General features: G+C 42.9%; 7 protein-coding genes and 1 non-coding gene across 8 annotated transcripts; 3 read left to right on the plus strand and 5 right to left on the minus strand.

Moving 5' to 3' along the window:
• Positions 1-776: 776 nt before the first annotated feature.
• Positions 777-4,189, plus strand: FA14DRAFT_70132 (uncharacterized protein). Its single transcript, XM_025502719.1, has one exon. It carries the CDS (start codon positions 902-904, stop codon positions 4,124-4,126), a length of 3,225 nt encoding a protein of 1,074 aa, XP_025354485.1. The 5' UTR covers positions 777-901; the 3' UTR covers positions 4,127-4,189.
• A 62-nt stretch (positions 4,190-4,251) lies between these two features.
• Positions 4,252-4,893, minus strand: FA14DRAFT_113176 (uncharacterized protein; the record flags this gene model as incomplete). The annotated part of the gene is made up of 1 exon (XM_025496001.1): positions 4,252-4,893. A coding segment is annotated over one exon (642 nt), but the record flags the coding sequence as incomplete, so codon positions are not given.
• A 274-nt stretch (positions 4,894-5,167) lies between these two features.
• Positions 5,168-6,814, minus strand: FA14DRAFT_180811 (uncharacterized protein; the record flags this gene model as incomplete). Its single annotated transcript, XM_025501040.1, has 1 exon — positions 5,168-6,814. The coding sequence occupies one exon, from the start codon at positions 6,812-6,814 to the stop codon at positions 5,168-5,170; it is 1,647 nt and encodes a 548-aa protein (XP_025354487.1).
• A 471-nt stretch (positions 6,815-7,285) lies between these two features.
• FA14DRAFT_t28 lies at positions 7,286-7,357 on the plus strand. Its single transcript has one exon. It is a non-coding gene; the product is annotated as a tRNA-Val (tRNA).
• A 733-nt stretch (positions 7,358-8,090) lies between these two features.
• FA14DRAFT_161675 (uncharacterized protein) lies at positions 8,091-9,493 on the minus strand (the record flags this gene model as incomplete). Its single annotated transcript, XM_025499230.1, has 1 exon — positions 8,091-9,493. A coding segment is annotated over one exon (1,251 nt), but the record flags the coding sequence as incomplete, so codon positions are not given.
• A 91-nt stretch (positions 9,494-9,584) lies between these two features.
• On the plus strand, positions 9,585-12,577 carry FA14DRAFT_70137 (uncharacterized protein). The gene has a single exon (XM_025502720.1). The coding sequence runs from the start codon at positions 9,944-9,946 to the stop codon at positions 12,503-12,505; it is 2,562 nt and encodes an 853-aa protein (XP_025354489.1). The 5' UTR covers positions 9,585-9,943; the 3' UTR covers positions 12,506-12,577.
• A 71-nt stretch (positions 12,578-12,648) lies between these two features.
• FA14DRAFT_156851 (uncharacterized protein) lies at positions 12,649-13,348 on the minus strand (the record flags this gene model as incomplete). Its single annotated transcript, XM_025497861.1, has 3 exons — positions 12,649-12,788; positions 12,836-13,156; positions 13,201-13,348. The coding sequence occupies 3 exons, from the start codon at positions 13,346-13,348 to the stop codon at positions 12,649-12,651; spliced, it is 609 nt and encodes a 202-aa protein (XP_025354490.1).
• A 316-nt stretch (positions 13,349-13,664) lies between these two features.
• On the minus strand, positions 13,665-14,945 carry FA14DRAFT_165246 (UDP-Glycosyltransferase/glycogen phosphorylase; the record flags this gene model as incomplete). Its single annotated transcript, XM_025499945.1, has 1 exon — positions 13,665-14,945. One exon carries the CDS (start codon positions 14,943-14,945, stop codon positions 13,665-13,667), a length of 1,281 nt encoding a protein of 426 aa, XP_025354491.1.
• Between the last annotated feature and the right edge of the window lie 27 nt (positions 14,946-14,972).

Raw genomic sequence — 14,972 nt, forward strand, 5'->3', positions numbered from 1 at the left:
TCAATGCCTTCGGGATGGAAGAAAGTGTCGAGGGAATGAATATCTTTTGTTAATTTTGGCCCGTGCCTGGTTTTCCAAAACGCGTTGTTCATTTTTAAGCACTTTATATAATCCCGCCTCCCGATTTCATGTTCCTGCCATGGCTTTTTATTACCGATCTTTCATTCTACTTTCATATCGTTCGTAAAAAGCGGGGAACTTAGTAAAAGGCATATGATAGTCTGATGAAGATCAAATGAAAATCTGTTCTTTTTACCTAAATAGAAGCTAACAATATTATGTGAATGGCATCTGGGTTACTCTCTCATTTATCTATTCATTGAGTATTCTCTCTATTCGAAGCCTTTTATATAATATCGTATTGGTCTCGGCAATAAACAAATCCATCACAACTCAGGGGCAATGAATTGAAATCCTTAGCGCGAAAAATTAACCTTTTCCCAATCTCCACCACAAAAAAAGAGAGAAAGCACTGATGAAATGCCCTTTCTTACGCGTAAACGCGACGCTTTGATATATGCATGCATGTGTTGGTTTAGGGGCACTTCCATCATGGCAAACAATACAAAGAGATGGTGTTTTTGCATGTATTGGACACAAAAGTAGGCCATGCCGTGATGCAGATGGAAAAAGCTGGTCTGACTTGACATCTTCTTATCTGTTTGTTTTCCTTTTACAGCTTTCTCTACCTTTCATTCACCGTGTATTCAGATACCTATCAACAACAAAGTTTGGACCTCTTTCATATCGGGAAAGAAAAGATCCTCATACCATTTCACTATCATCACCATCATCATCTCATTAATGCAATCGCATAGATGGTCATTTGAAGTTCATCTTTCATCCTGAATTTATATCAGCAAATAATATACCCAAAGCGAGACAATCATCATCACCAAAAATGAAGAGACTTTTTGGCAATCAAAATTCATCAAACAATACACCCGCACAAACAAGTGAAACAAATACTGTTGCAACAAGCAAGAGACCTACAAGTCCATCAGAAACAACTTCATTGGCAGGATCAACTACTGCTGCTGCATCACAACGTGCACCGCTTTATTCTCGAGCCTCTCATTCATTCTCAAGTCAAGCACTTCAAACGCCTCCTTCTTTATTATCCCCGCACACACCCTCAACGAACAATGTGAACCCTTTCGAGCTCTTTCCTCCATCTTTGGCTTTATCACCAATCAATTCACACTCTAGTTCGACACATCTTCAATTCACTCCTTTGCAAAGCTCAACATCTTATGTTGGTGCAAGTCCAATGGCAGCCGTTCAACATATCGCACCTCAATACACCGGTCAAACAGTACTCAGTACTGGCACGATGACGACTGTACAACCGGGGACAGTTCCGATCCTTTCTGATTCCAATGCAAGTGCAACAAACATGCAATCTCATGCGATCGAACGAAATGATCTCCATAAGAGCGTAAAGGCATTAGAGGGAATCTTGATCTCATTGGATGAATATCGTGATCTACGTACAAAATTGGCAAAATGTGAAAAGAAATTATCAAAAGGTCTGAATGAGATGGCAAAAGTGAAAGCAATCGAAGAAGTTCCTTCTCAAACACTTCAAGCCGCTTCGGATTTATTTGATGCACGAATGGAAGTTTCTTCTAAACAAGCAAAGATTGTACAAAAAGAGTATGATGCTTTGAACGATCAATGTGCAAAGTACTTCAAGCGAATTGCCAAAGAGGAACGTACACATGACGAACAGCTGGAATCGTTGGATAGCAAGATTAAGAAAACGCAAGCTTCATACGATAAATCGGCAAAGAAGGGCGGTAAATTAGCCATTGAATCACACGATAAATTCATTGCAAACATGCAAAGCTTAACAGCAGATATGGCAAAATTGAAAACTTCTCATAGCTCAAGCGTTGGAACAAAGACGTTCTCAACAAGTTTATTGGTTGCTGCTACCTTGGGTGGTTTGGCAGATACGGAATACAAGGGAGTTTGCGAAATTGTACGAAGATCCGGTCAACATATCGGAAAGTTGAACGAATGGCTCAACTTCACCACCAATGAAGCTATCGCAAAAGCACAACCTATCGATCTGGGTGATGATGGCTCAGGAATCGCACAAAGGATTGCCATAAAAGAAGCAGAGATACGTGAAGAGATTCGAAGACAAGAGCAGATCCGATTAAGACAGCTCGAGGATGAACATGCAATGCTTAAATTACAACAATTGGGCTGGACACCGCCAACGAATATGACGGAAGAATCTCCCACAAAAGCCGCTTCTGAAGCAAAGGAGAAGGATGGCAAGTCAACAGTCACGATGGCCAATCTGCCTCGTTTAGACAGTAACGGAAATTTGGTAGATGCACAAAAGTCAAAAAAGCCATCGGAGCCAAATGTAGCAGAATCTGCATCCAACAATAAAGCAAGCGAGGCCAAGAGGATGTCCTCCGTTCGTTCAAACACATACGAAAGTCATCATTTGCAAGGATCATCTATGGCCGAAGGAACTGTAATTATTCGGGATGCAGAACCAGAGAAGAAAGATGATGATGAAGCACCTACACGCATGCAAACCGTAAAGGAAGAAAGTGGTTCGATCAATGAGAATGAAGCCAATTGTCCTCCTTCTCCGAATGAATCTTCAGATGTCCCTTCAAGTCTTTCTTCCAATATGAGCGCTAGTATTAGCACTGTTGCGACCAGTAAAGGTACTTCAGAGGATTCGAATGCTCTCCTTCCCGATTCAAAATCTGCTGGCCCATTGACGCCTATTGATGAAAAGCCAGATGATGTGATCGTACGTGGCGTGGATGATAAGGCAGGAAATGAATGGCGAACAAACGAAAAAGAGGAGAACAATTTGGCGAAAGAACAAAATGAATACATCAAACGTGTCACATCACCTACTAATGCCGATCAAAATCGTGAAAAGAATGAGAGTACAATGGCAGGAATAGGAACCCGCTTTGCCACTCAAAAGAATGCAGATGGTAATAAAGAATCCAGCGAACGTCGTGAAGAACAGGCTTCCTCTCGTTCAAGTGTATGGGAACGAGAAAGAGATCGTGAAAGACAGATGGAACTAGAAAGACGTTTGGTAGAGGCGGAAAATCGATTGAGAATGATGGATCGACCTGATTCATACTCCACAGCTACTCGTCAATCTCCATATGATCAACATCATTATTACCGTGATGCGGCAGAATCGAGTCGGGCGAACGCAAGGCCTCGTTATAGCGAGCCTGTCCCCAAGTCATCATCTTCTGCCTCTCGTCCTATACGTTTGGAGGAAGAAATTCCGGCTTCGCGATATGAACCTGATCGATATACACCCGCAGTGGGAGGAAGTAGAATTGAAGGACCAAGTGTGACACGCTCACTAAGTACGGATAGCGAGAGAAGCTTTGTGGCAAGAATGAAAGCATTATATCAAGCAGATAAGATGCAACCTCAGGATACACGAAGAAGGGACAATATCCCTACCCCTACTTCTCCTCGTCGTATACCAGAGATCGCACATGCTTATTCATCCAATACGACTCGAAACGGCACTATTACTGCTTCATCGTCTAACCCGCCGCGAGGATCAGCTTATGGTCATTACGATTCTGCAACTGCACCTTCCTCTAAATCAAGAGCTCGATACGATTCTGCACCTACACAAATCCGATCAGGAGGCAGCGTAGATGAATTCGGAAGACAGGACTATAACAATCAATCATCCAATACTTCTCGCAGTAGACCTACGACGTCCAATGAGCCACCGCATGCTAGCAGTTGCGGATGTTGGAATTGCTCTGCACGTCATTATCGTACGAGTGACACAACAATCGGAGCAAGTGTTTCAATGGCAACTACAAAAGCCGGTATTTTGCCTCCTCAGCCACCTCCACGTCATCCTGAAGCGATTTCTCAAGGAAGAGACAATGGATATAATGCAAACCCTCCGCCAAATTACAGAAGACAGACGATGCAAGTTCCACCTAGTGGAAATGCATATGCTTCAAACACCGTTCGATCTGTTTCAGGAACGCCAAATCATCTTATGAGACCAGAACAAAGTTTGCAAGCAAGGAGAAGTTTTGAAGATGACCATTCAAGACATGTAAACTTTACCAGAGAACATGGAATTGTTCGCTAGATACCCCCAGCCACTAATGACCTATAACGAATCTTAATAGCCTTTTGTTGATGATTTAACGAGATGGAAATGCCTCTATGTACATTATTGCTATACTGGTATATGAAAAATTCGATTGAATTTCTTTACTTCTTTGAAAGTCCCTTGAGCCATTTTGGAAATATTTTCTTGTCTCCGTCTGACTTTCCGCTTGATTTGCTACCACTTGATTCTTCAAATGATTTCGGAGCAGGTAAATTCTCTGCTTTTCCTTTCAGTGAAGGTTCCAATGGAGCAGGGAAAGAGTTTGAATTCATCGAAACATCTTCCCAACGAATATTGAGAGAAGCTTGTGGAACCAAACCCAACTCTTTCAACGTTTTCCCTTGCATTTTTGGATCTTTTGTTTGTTCGGGGAAATCTCTTTTAGGTGGTGTTTGATAAAGTGTGAATGGTTTTGCTTTATATTGCGTAGCAAGATGTTCTCTCAGGAATCTGTACACAACCGTAATCTTATCCGTACTCGAAAATGTTCCTTCTAACATCGTTCGATCAGAAAACCTAATTCGAATTCGAGTTTCAACACGTTCTTTCTTTTGCGTTCCATTTTTTATCGCTTCCCTTTCACGCATCGCAGATGTCATCAATGGAGCATCAGGTCCGTTCCTTTGTTCGATATGACTGGCAAACGCTTGCTTTAGTTCGGATGGCGTAGGTTTAGGATCTTCTGGTTGGCTTGCCGGTAATCTTGATGGTCCCGCATCGCTGGGTGGATTGAACACTTTGACATTTGACCATGGCTGACTTTCGGTCACAGGTACGGTCGTCTGTTCAGATGGTACTGTATCTGCCATTGTGATGAAGTGGAGATAGATGATGGTGGAAAGGATGGAGAGTGTATACGCGGCTGTTGAATTTATGCATGACCATTGGTGTATGCGTCTTGCCTGCACTGCTCCTTGGGCTCAGCGCTTGGCGTATGATCAGGGCTTAAATAAAGGTGGCGCTGCACACACATGCAATTTCGCACGATAGGGTGAGTAATACATGATATGATACAATTTAAGCATTTCCAGAAGGTACTCCTGGATCCCTATTTGACAAAGACAGAGGTATAAGTGTACAAACGATACATAAAGGCAAATCATATTCATCCATGATAGGTTCCATTGATAAATGAACGCGAGCACGGATATGTCGAATATCCCAAGCGATTCCATTATGATCATCTGTGACGATTGTGTTCTTGTTTGTCGTGATTGGTTGTCTGTCTCCGTTTGGAGTCACATCAGCTTCTCGTTTAGATGTACAAGCAAATTTCAATTCGCCTTCCAGCCTTATGGGCGTTTCAGCCTTACGCATAAACACATCTGCATATCTTTCGAAAAGGTTGACCATAAAGTCTTCTTCCAATAATTGATAAAGACATATTCTACCCGAGTCAAAAGCTTCCACTTCCGTATCGCATAGTTTTGCAAATGCTAGATTTGCACATACGATCTCACATGTCCTTCGAATGATTACCATTGGCATAGGCACTGCTTCGCACACGTTCCTTCGATAATGATCAACGATGGACATATATCGTTCCTCATGTTGAACAAGCTGCAAATCTGTCAAACGTCCCCATCGATTTCTGAATAATGGTCGTACCTGGTCTAGCACTGATTGCACCGTCTCCACTGATCTTTCATTCCATCCCGAAAGTGGCGATCGAATCCATCTTTCAATGCGTGTATAGCCGTATGCATATTGATATGGTCTCGTAATACTCTCTTCCAAGCTACCTGAAGCTGTAAAGTCAGGGGCTAAAACGTTCTGCCAAGGCTTCGGATGTTGGAATCTCGCAATTTCGGCATTGTATTCAGCTGTATGACCGGATATAAACGGCTTACTTCTTTCCGTAAGCGTTTTAGCAATGTCCATCGAGGAGACAGCTTTCGGTCTATTCGTTGATGTTGCCGGACTTGGCGTGACTGCCAGAGGCTGGTTCGGAGATCGTATAGTATTGTTATTGATTCCAGCTTGCGTTGCGGTTGAAGGCGAGAATGATGATGCAACACCGACTGGCGTCCAATTAGTATTATGCAAATCTTGCAAAGGTGTGTTGCCCTGCAATTGCGTTGGAACAGGACCCCAAGCTGTCGTGGCGGCATCCATAGTACCCAAGAATGACATGATGTCGTCAAAAGTAGGAGAAATCTCCTCCATTGCTGCAGTTGCTGTACCTAGCAGATCGTTTTCGCGTATTGAGGCTGGTGAAGGGTTTGTTAAATTGTTGCTTAACATGCTATCTCTTCGTATGCTGGGATGCTGATGCTGAATCGACTGATTTCGATCAGGTGTCAGTCCAAAGACAGGGTTTGAATGTGGCCCGTTCTCTCCGTTAGTGTGATTTGCGATATTGGCTGATGCTTCTGCTTCTGTATCACAACATCGATCACCGATCCCTCTTGCAATACATCTGGTGCATGGCCTTTGATCTTCGCAAGACATATGACTGCGTTTGCAAAACAGACAAGCTTTTGCTACTTTTACCCTTTTTCCTTTTTGAGAAGGACCTCCGTCACTTTGTTCACTTTGTAGATGTGATTCTAATTCAGCTGCTTCTGATTCTGCTTCGTGTTCTGCCCTTTCTTGTTCGCTTAAGAAGCCCTCCAAATATCTGTAAACTCTTTTTGGTTTCTTTTGTTTTTCCGTCTGTCTCATGTTTTCATCTTACAATTTGACACATCCTATTCTTTGATGGTGGTAATGAATGAATGCTTAATTCTTTTTCCCCACCTTTTCTTTTTCTCTTTAGCGGTTAATTTAAACTTCACTTCACGCGTTTGAACATCCGATCAACGGAAGCGGTTTGCAGCGTAACGCAAACATGGGTGAAGATCAGTTCATACTCGGCTCTTTCTCAAACAATAACCTGAGTAACGAATTGTGTCTCGATGAAGGATCTAATCCAGTAAACCATCAAGAAGCTGCTGAAGAGAGTCTGAGTATTTGTGTGGCTGGCATCAATCACGACTGGGATGGTATAAAACAGAAACGACCAAGGATACGCTAGAATAGAAACAAAGGCTAGCGAAAAAAAGTCTTTATTTCTCAAATCTGTCAACAGTATTCATATATGCTTTCTGCGCCCACCTGAATTGAATTATTCATCTTGACACAGCGGTTTTACAGTTCCGTCTGGTGTACCGGTTAGCACGTTATCTTCACACGGTAAAAGACCCGGTTCGACCCCGGGGATGGAAAGATTTTTTGACTATTTTTCTCCCTTTTCAAGCCTGCCAACACGCGTTTACGGCCACAACGAATTCATCTCCAATCAACTTCGGATATGTCCTTAATTTTTTTGTCAATCGACCCGTGACGTTATAATCTTTCGATCTGATATAATATTTTGCCCCTCGTATAAATGCAATGAAGTAGATAGAGCTTTCTTTCTCTTCAAAGATACTAAAGCAGGCTTCAAGTTTGCTATTTCATCGTGTCTCCTAATTAATTTCCGAGTGCTAATAATAAACAATTTTATCTTTCCTCAACAATTTGCGGTATAACAAGTAAGATCAATGGTAATAGTACTTCAAGAAATCCCAGTAGACCCTAGATGTACATGAGGATATCCAAAGACGTATAAAAAACATCTGGATGCTTTACAAACATAAAATCAAATTACGAGAATTATTTTATTATTTATTAAGATTTTGAGATTTCAATTTCAACTTATTGTTTTTGTGCAGTAAAAATCCCCTCAATCACAGAAATATGGCCGACAATCAAAGAACCCGCATCCTTAAAAGCTATCTAAGGTCAGCAAAACAACAATACAAAATCGAAAGTACGTTTGACATCCATATCTTAAACTTATAAAAATTTATTTTCACCAAATTGTTTGGATCGTCTTCAACTCGAGATGTACACCTTAAGCGAAAGTGGTCAGCTGGCGTGGCGACGGCTTTATCTCACGTTTCACTAAACGACATACAGGAACAATGGGAAATACGATTAAACATGCGATAGAATTACACTATATTACAATGATACAGATTCTCATCCAGCCAGACCGAATTGCCATGTACGACAAGGAGCACGTTGTTCATCGTCATGGTTGCCTCTCAAAATTTCTTCGTTTTCAGCTTTACTCACGCCTTCTTTCCATCCGATTGTCCTTCTATGTGCATAACAAGGCCAGTCCTTGGGATCAAATGCAAAACTCTGCCAAATCAAATACCCTTTTCTACCGTCACTGTTCTTCCTAGCAGTCGATGTATACGAATTGCTTGATTCGATTATTTTTGAAATAAGATTTATATCCTCCTTGGAAGGCATTCGAATACCCTTTCCAGGGGAAGGAGCGCTTTGCATAATCGTTTGCCAAACAGATGAAACCCTTTTTGCTAATGTGGCTACATCCCACAATGTGTATGGTTTGCAATCTCGTAGAGTTACCAGAATACTGCCAGCATATGGCAATGGACGAACAATAGTCGGTTGTACTGCGCTTGATGTCTTCAAAGGTAGTTCTCTACCCTCTTCATCGTTCGTATCGGAGAAGTCGTTCTCGTAATCATGATCTGCTTCAAATTCACCTTCAATCTCATCATCGTCTTGCTCTTCATCCACACGCTTTCTCTTTTGTGGTTGAGACTTCCCGAGTTGTTTTTGAACGTAAAGAGGAGGCTGACCTGAATTCAACAGTGGTGCAGCACTTACCAAGAATCGGATCAACAAAAGCTGATTTGCAAGTACATTTCTTGATTCATCTTTATGTCCTGCACCGATGTGCGGAAAGTTGAACACAACCTTATTCCAGCTTGCAGGGAAAGTGTTTGATTTGATCGATTTTGTGGCCTTTTGAAGTCCTTTATGGGCTAACAAGTTCCCTGCATCTACTCCGAACAACACGATATCTTGCCGTCCGGCAATCGAGCGAATCTCTTTGACGTTCTTCTCAGCATCTGGGTACTTTTGGTAGCATTGCTGTTCATTGTCAAAGGCAGTTGCGACTATATGCGAAGGAGAATGATTATGCGGAGATTGAAGAAGCGATTTGGTAAACGAGAAGTTTCCTTCTCCGACCAACAAGATCGTTTCATCTGCTTGAAACATCTTTACTCGCGGTCCTTTATTCTTGTCCGAAGCCGTGTCTTCCACGCTTCTCTTAATCTCCTTTTCCTCCTGATCATTTGGTCCGACATCCTTCTTCCTTTTCTTGTTGGTACCTGCTGCATTCTTTATACTCGCTGCCTTTCGTTGTGCTGCTTCTTTGACCTTTTCCTCTTTCAAAGCTTGGGTCTTTTTTGCTTCATGAGCTCGAAGTGCATTTTTTAGGTTCTTCTTTGCCATCACCTTCACTTTGCCAATTGTAGAAGAGAAAGAAAGTTTACTTGGAAGTGGAGCTTTGTTTCTTCTTTTTTTAAGTCTTAACAATTTAAGCAACAATTTAAGCAGCCAACTTTCTTTTAGGAGCTAAATTAAGCAAGCGTACACAGCTTTACCCATGTACTCCGACGCGTAAATAACATAACATCAACAACAAGCAGCAGCTCGACTGAATGCAAAAAAAGTGTTTATCTGAGCACGGTCAAAAACTCAACACGTTTCGGCAAAAAGACTGCCTGTCTGCCTGACTTGCGAACAACATCATGCACACTCATTTGGAATGCTCGCTCAAGTGTGTTTGTCAACCATCACATCACCTTGTAAATAAATTTGTGATATACAACAACAGCAAACAGAACAGAAGTGCAAGAATCATAGAGGGGTGAACGATTCACCACCACCAAAGCAACATTAAAGGCTCACTTCATTCGCACTCCTGCGATATATGCTGCCAAGATGAGTACAAAGAAGGAACCTAATCATCGTGGTACGCTGGTATGCGTTGTTCTAAAAGCGAAGAACTTGCCAAACAAACGCTCCATCGGAAAACAGGATCCATATTGCGTTCTTCAAATGGGCACAGAACAACAAAAGACAAAGCCAGACAAAAGAGGAGGACAACATCCAACATGGGATGAACAATTGCATTTCGAAATCTTTGAGGATATGGAAGATCAATTACGCAAAAAGAGCGCAGATGAAAATGGATCAATCTCACAAGCATCGACATTATCGTCTGCAGGAAGGAAGAAGGACAAGAGTGGTAAAACCTTACGGGTATCGTGTTATGCAGACGATAACAAAGAGCCCGAATTCATCGGAGAAGGTTTTGTGGATTTGACGGATACATTGCGAAGTGGTGAATTTGATGAATGGGTCACGATCAAAGCTAAAGATCGTTATGCTGGAGAAGTATACTTGGAACTCACTTTCTATTCTTCTGCCGCACCTCCGAAACCAAAAAAGACTCCCAAACCTTACGTTGGAGCAAATACAACATATGGAGGTGCAGGAACATTCTCGGAAGACTTTGATGAATCCGAATTTGCACCTCGGCCACCGGAAAAGCAAAGTTCAGGTCATGCTCCTATTCCGTCCGGGTTCATGCGTGGTGCGGGTAGTGCAAGCTCATCGCAATTATCGGCAATGCCAGCTCAACAGTCCAGGCGTGGTCAGAATACTTCGGGAATGACTTCCTCTCACTCTCATGCACAATTTGGAAGTATAGCAGGATCAGAAAGTGTGCCATCAGCATTGCGGCCCAGTGCTTCTTTAGCACAGATTGATTCGTATACGCCTCCTTATGCTCCTCCTCATATCCAACGTGAGAGAAGTCCAGCACCTTCGTCAACTCCTTCGAGCTTTCAAGATGGTCATCAAAGGTCAGACAGTGCTGCAACGATTACACCATCGCCTAGTGCACAATTTTACGGGCACAGATTACCTGACGCAGCTCCTTCAACCATCGTCGCCCAACGTATGCAGGAGAATTTACGAAGACAAAGTCAACAAATGTCTGGCAGTAGTACGTACAGTCAATTGCCGCATTCGACTTCTGTTTCCACTATTCGACCAGGGCATGGCGGCGGAAGTGTGAGTGAGGTAGGAGGTGGAATGGATGAGCTTGTAGGATCGATGTCGTCTATATCCATGGGTCACATCCCACAAGGTCCAAGCACAGCAGAGCAAATTCAACAGCAACCGGGAATGATTCCTACAGCTGCTTCAAGTCAAAACTTGACACAATATCCTCCTTATCATCCTCAAAGTGCGAGTTATGGTCAGTCAATCGTCACCTCACCTACAGGCATACCACCAAGTCTGAGCATCGATCAATTTGGCCGTCAAGTGTTGACTCAAGCACCTCCTACTATGCCTGGACAAGCTGGCAGCCAGCACTACGCATACGGTGCACCACCACCTCAACCACAACAAGAAGTGTATCAACAACCTTACCAACCACCCACTTCTCCTGCACCGCCTTCAAGTGCGATTTATGCCACTTCTTCGCCGTATCCTGCACCCCCTACGGCAGCTTACAACTCTACGCCTGTCCATCAGCAACAGTCAGCTTCGCATCTGGTGCCTTCACAAAGTATGTCTTTCAGACCTTCTTCACCAGGTATTCCTGGCGCTCAGCAGGCTCCTCAACCGCCACTTCCACGAACGCATACGCCTGGTGGATATCATGCCTTGCCCACTATTCCAACAGGTCAGTCGACTCAACAAAATCTGAATGAGGGTCGTGCTCCATCTCCTCTACCTTATCAAAGCAACAATGTCCAGTATCCTCCAGCACCTGCTTCGTACATTGGTCAACCGCAAGTGATGCCAAATGCAAGTAGCTCAACTTCACCTCCAAAACCTTCTGGCAGACCTTTGCCATCCACAACGCCAACACCTGGTCCGGGAATTAGTACGCCATCTCCCGCTCCTTATGCTCAAGCTGGACAAGGATTACCTGGAGGTGCATACTATGGCGCTCCACCTGCACAAACTAGTCCAAATTATCAACAACCACCTCAACAGCAATATACTCAAATGCCTGGTCAATCACACTCAAATCCATCTCCTCAAAATGGTGTGCCTCCCCAACAACAGCAAGTTCACCCGCAAGCATATAGCGGTCAAGTGAGCTATCCTCCTCAACAACCGCTTCAAGAGGTACACTATAATGGCTATGCACCTCAACAGGGTTATGCACCACAGGCGGGTGGGATGGTACCATCAATGTCGAGCACACATATGGCTCATTATCCACCACCTCCACCAGGTACAAAGCCTTCGGAGTATGCTGGTCACAGTCCTGTGAATCATTATGCACATCCTCCTCAACCACAACCACAGCAGATGGGTCAATATGGTTATCAAAATCCGGGCATGCATCCGGACATTGGTGCACAACAGCAAGGTCAGCCACATGGTTTATCATCTGCACCTTCACAACATTTCACACCGCCAAATCAACCGCAGCAATACTATCATCCGACGCATTCTCCAGCACCAACGCCGTACTAGAGAGGAAGAAGAGAAGTTGAAAGTAGAATTGTCGAGAAAATATGATGAAATAAAACCCATTCAATGCACACGCTGTAAATTTAGATTACCTTTATGGATTTTATATAGACATCCACGAACAATTTGGGTTTTTAGAAATTTGTTCAGATTATCTTGATTGTATCATGCAATTCTCCCTGCTCACCAGCTTCGAGTTGCTCCATTGAATCGTCACCATCGCTGGTACCAGCATATCTTTCTACGGTACTTGAATCTCCCTGTTCACCAGCTTTGGATTGCTCCACTGAATTGTCACCATCGTTGGTACCAGCCATTTTTTTTCAACAATACTTGCATCTCTATGATTACCAGCTTCGGGTTGCTCCACTGAATTGTCGCCATCGTTGGTATCAGCTTTCTTTTCAGCAATGCTTGAATCGTCGTGATCGCCAGTATCGGTTTGCTCCACTGAACTGTCGCTATCGTTGGTATCAGCTTTCTTTTCAGTAATGCTTAAATCGTCGTGATCACCAGTATCGGTTTGCTCTACTGAACTATCGCCATCGTTGGTAGCAGCTTTCTTTTGAATAATACTTAGACCTCCCTGTCTACTAGACTCGGCTTTCTTATCTTTATCGCTGGAAAACTCGATAGGGAAAATAGCTAAATCCTCTGGTATATTCTCTTTAGATATATTTGATTTTTTTTTATGATACCACCTTTAACACGAAGGTTAATAGGCTCCGAGCTTGAAGTACCTGCTTGACGTAGAGTGAGAGTTTTTTGTCGATGAGGGTATGAGCGACGTGCATTCTTTCTTGGAATGTTTTGAGTTGATTGGCTTGCCTTACGTTTGGGAGGCATGTCAGAAAAAGATTAACGTATGTGGAATGAGAAAATGGTGTAAGAAAAGTCAGAAGATGACGAAAGGATTATTGGAAGTGATGATAGAAAAGATGAAATGTGTTGGTAGGGAGGAAGGAAAAATTCAAAAAAAAAAAAAATTGGGGCTTATATACCCTGATTTTTGAGCAGAAAAAAACCACATCGCTAATGGGCGAAAGGCCCTACTTGAACAGTGTTCTTGACTGCCTAACGATTAAGTATTTGAAGGATGGAAGTACATGGATGATGACGGACGTGTGTTTCATTGTACAATGTTGAAGAAATGAAAGGGAAATTAGACTGTTGCATTGGGTATGATATCGATCGTTTCAACCGGGACGAGAATATTGAGAAGCGAATGAAAGAGAACGTCAACAGTGGCGATGATGCAAAAGATGATGCCTGCGATCGGACCAACGGTACGATAGAGCATTAGCCGTTCAATGAATGAAGGTATCTCTTGTTTTTGTGCTGATGAATAAACTTTTTCTACTCGTTCAGCCACATCTGACCAAGAGTACATCTTTTGTACGGTTTCATGATGCATTTGCGGATCATGCCTACCTGTTTTGACGTACTCGATAGCATCATGAACAACATCAACGATGTCATCCTCTTCAGGTTTGGCCAATCGAATCATATGCGGCGGTAAAACTTCGGGTATCCCACCAACACGAGTTGAAACGACAAATAAGCCACAACTTGCAGCTTCAATGATTCCCGTTCCAAAAGCTTCCGTTAAAGAAGTATTTAGAAAGATATCACCTTTAATCAAATGATCTCGAACGTTTCCTTGACGAATCGCTCCGCAAAGTTCTACTCGATCATACAATGCATATTGTTCACGAACCTGCTCTAGCTCTATCCTCTTTGGACCGTCACCGCCAATGATAAATGATATCTCTGGATGTTGTTCGCATAGTCTGGGTATGGCTCCTACCAACAGATCTATCCCTTTCCGATACATGAGTCGACTCAAAAGCACTATCGTGATCTTGTCTTTTGCTTTCTCAACAATTTCTGTCCTTGGTGTAAATTGTTCAGACACGATGGCGTTCGGGATGACAAAGACCTTTGACGGGTCTTTGATGTTGGCCCTTAAGACTGTGTTCTCTTTTGCTGTATGACTTACGCAAATCACATGGTCGATATCCGACAAGAAAAAGTGCAATAATTTGTTTGTCAAGATGGAAGCCGTATCCGCAAATCCAAAAAGACTATGATCGGTAAAAACCGTTCGCAAACCCATCGTACGTCCATGTAAGAGCGCTTCCAATCCCATCGAACTTAGCGCTTGATGAGCATGAATGATTTGAATATTTTCACGAATGAGAATCGAACGTAGGATAGGAAAAAAGGCGAAAAAGTTTGGTAATGTATCTTGACGTGCGATCACACGATAGGGGACATGATAAACCTTTAAACCTGAAGAAAGATGACGAACGTTTGAACGATCAGGTTGGTATGCATGCGTGATCACGATCACTTTATGACCTCTTTTCATTAGATGTTGACTTAATGCATAAATGTGTCCTTCCACTCCGCCTACGTTTGGATAGAAAAAGTCAGACACCATTGCGATGTTGAGCCTGTTGGCCGATGC

The sequence above is a fragment of the Meira miltonrushii genome (genome assembly GCF_003144205.1).
Source record: "Meira miltonrushii strain MCA 3882 unplaced genomic scaffold FA14scaffold_3, whole genome shotgun sequence".
NCBI classification, from domain to species: Eukaryota; Fungi; Basidiomycota; class Exobasidiomycetes; order Exobasidiales; family Brachybasidiaceae; genus Meira; species Meira miltonrushii.

Bases quoted from the DNA above. Each gene is read 5' to 3' on its own strand.
- FA14DRAFT_70132 (XM_025502719.1), top strand. From the start codon at position 902: ATGAAGAGACTTTTTGGCAATCAAAATTCATCAAACAATACACCCGCA.
- FA14DRAFT_70137 (XM_025502720.1), top strand. From the start codon at position 9,944: ATGAGTACAAAGAAGGAACCTAATCATCGTGGTACGCTGGTATGCGTT.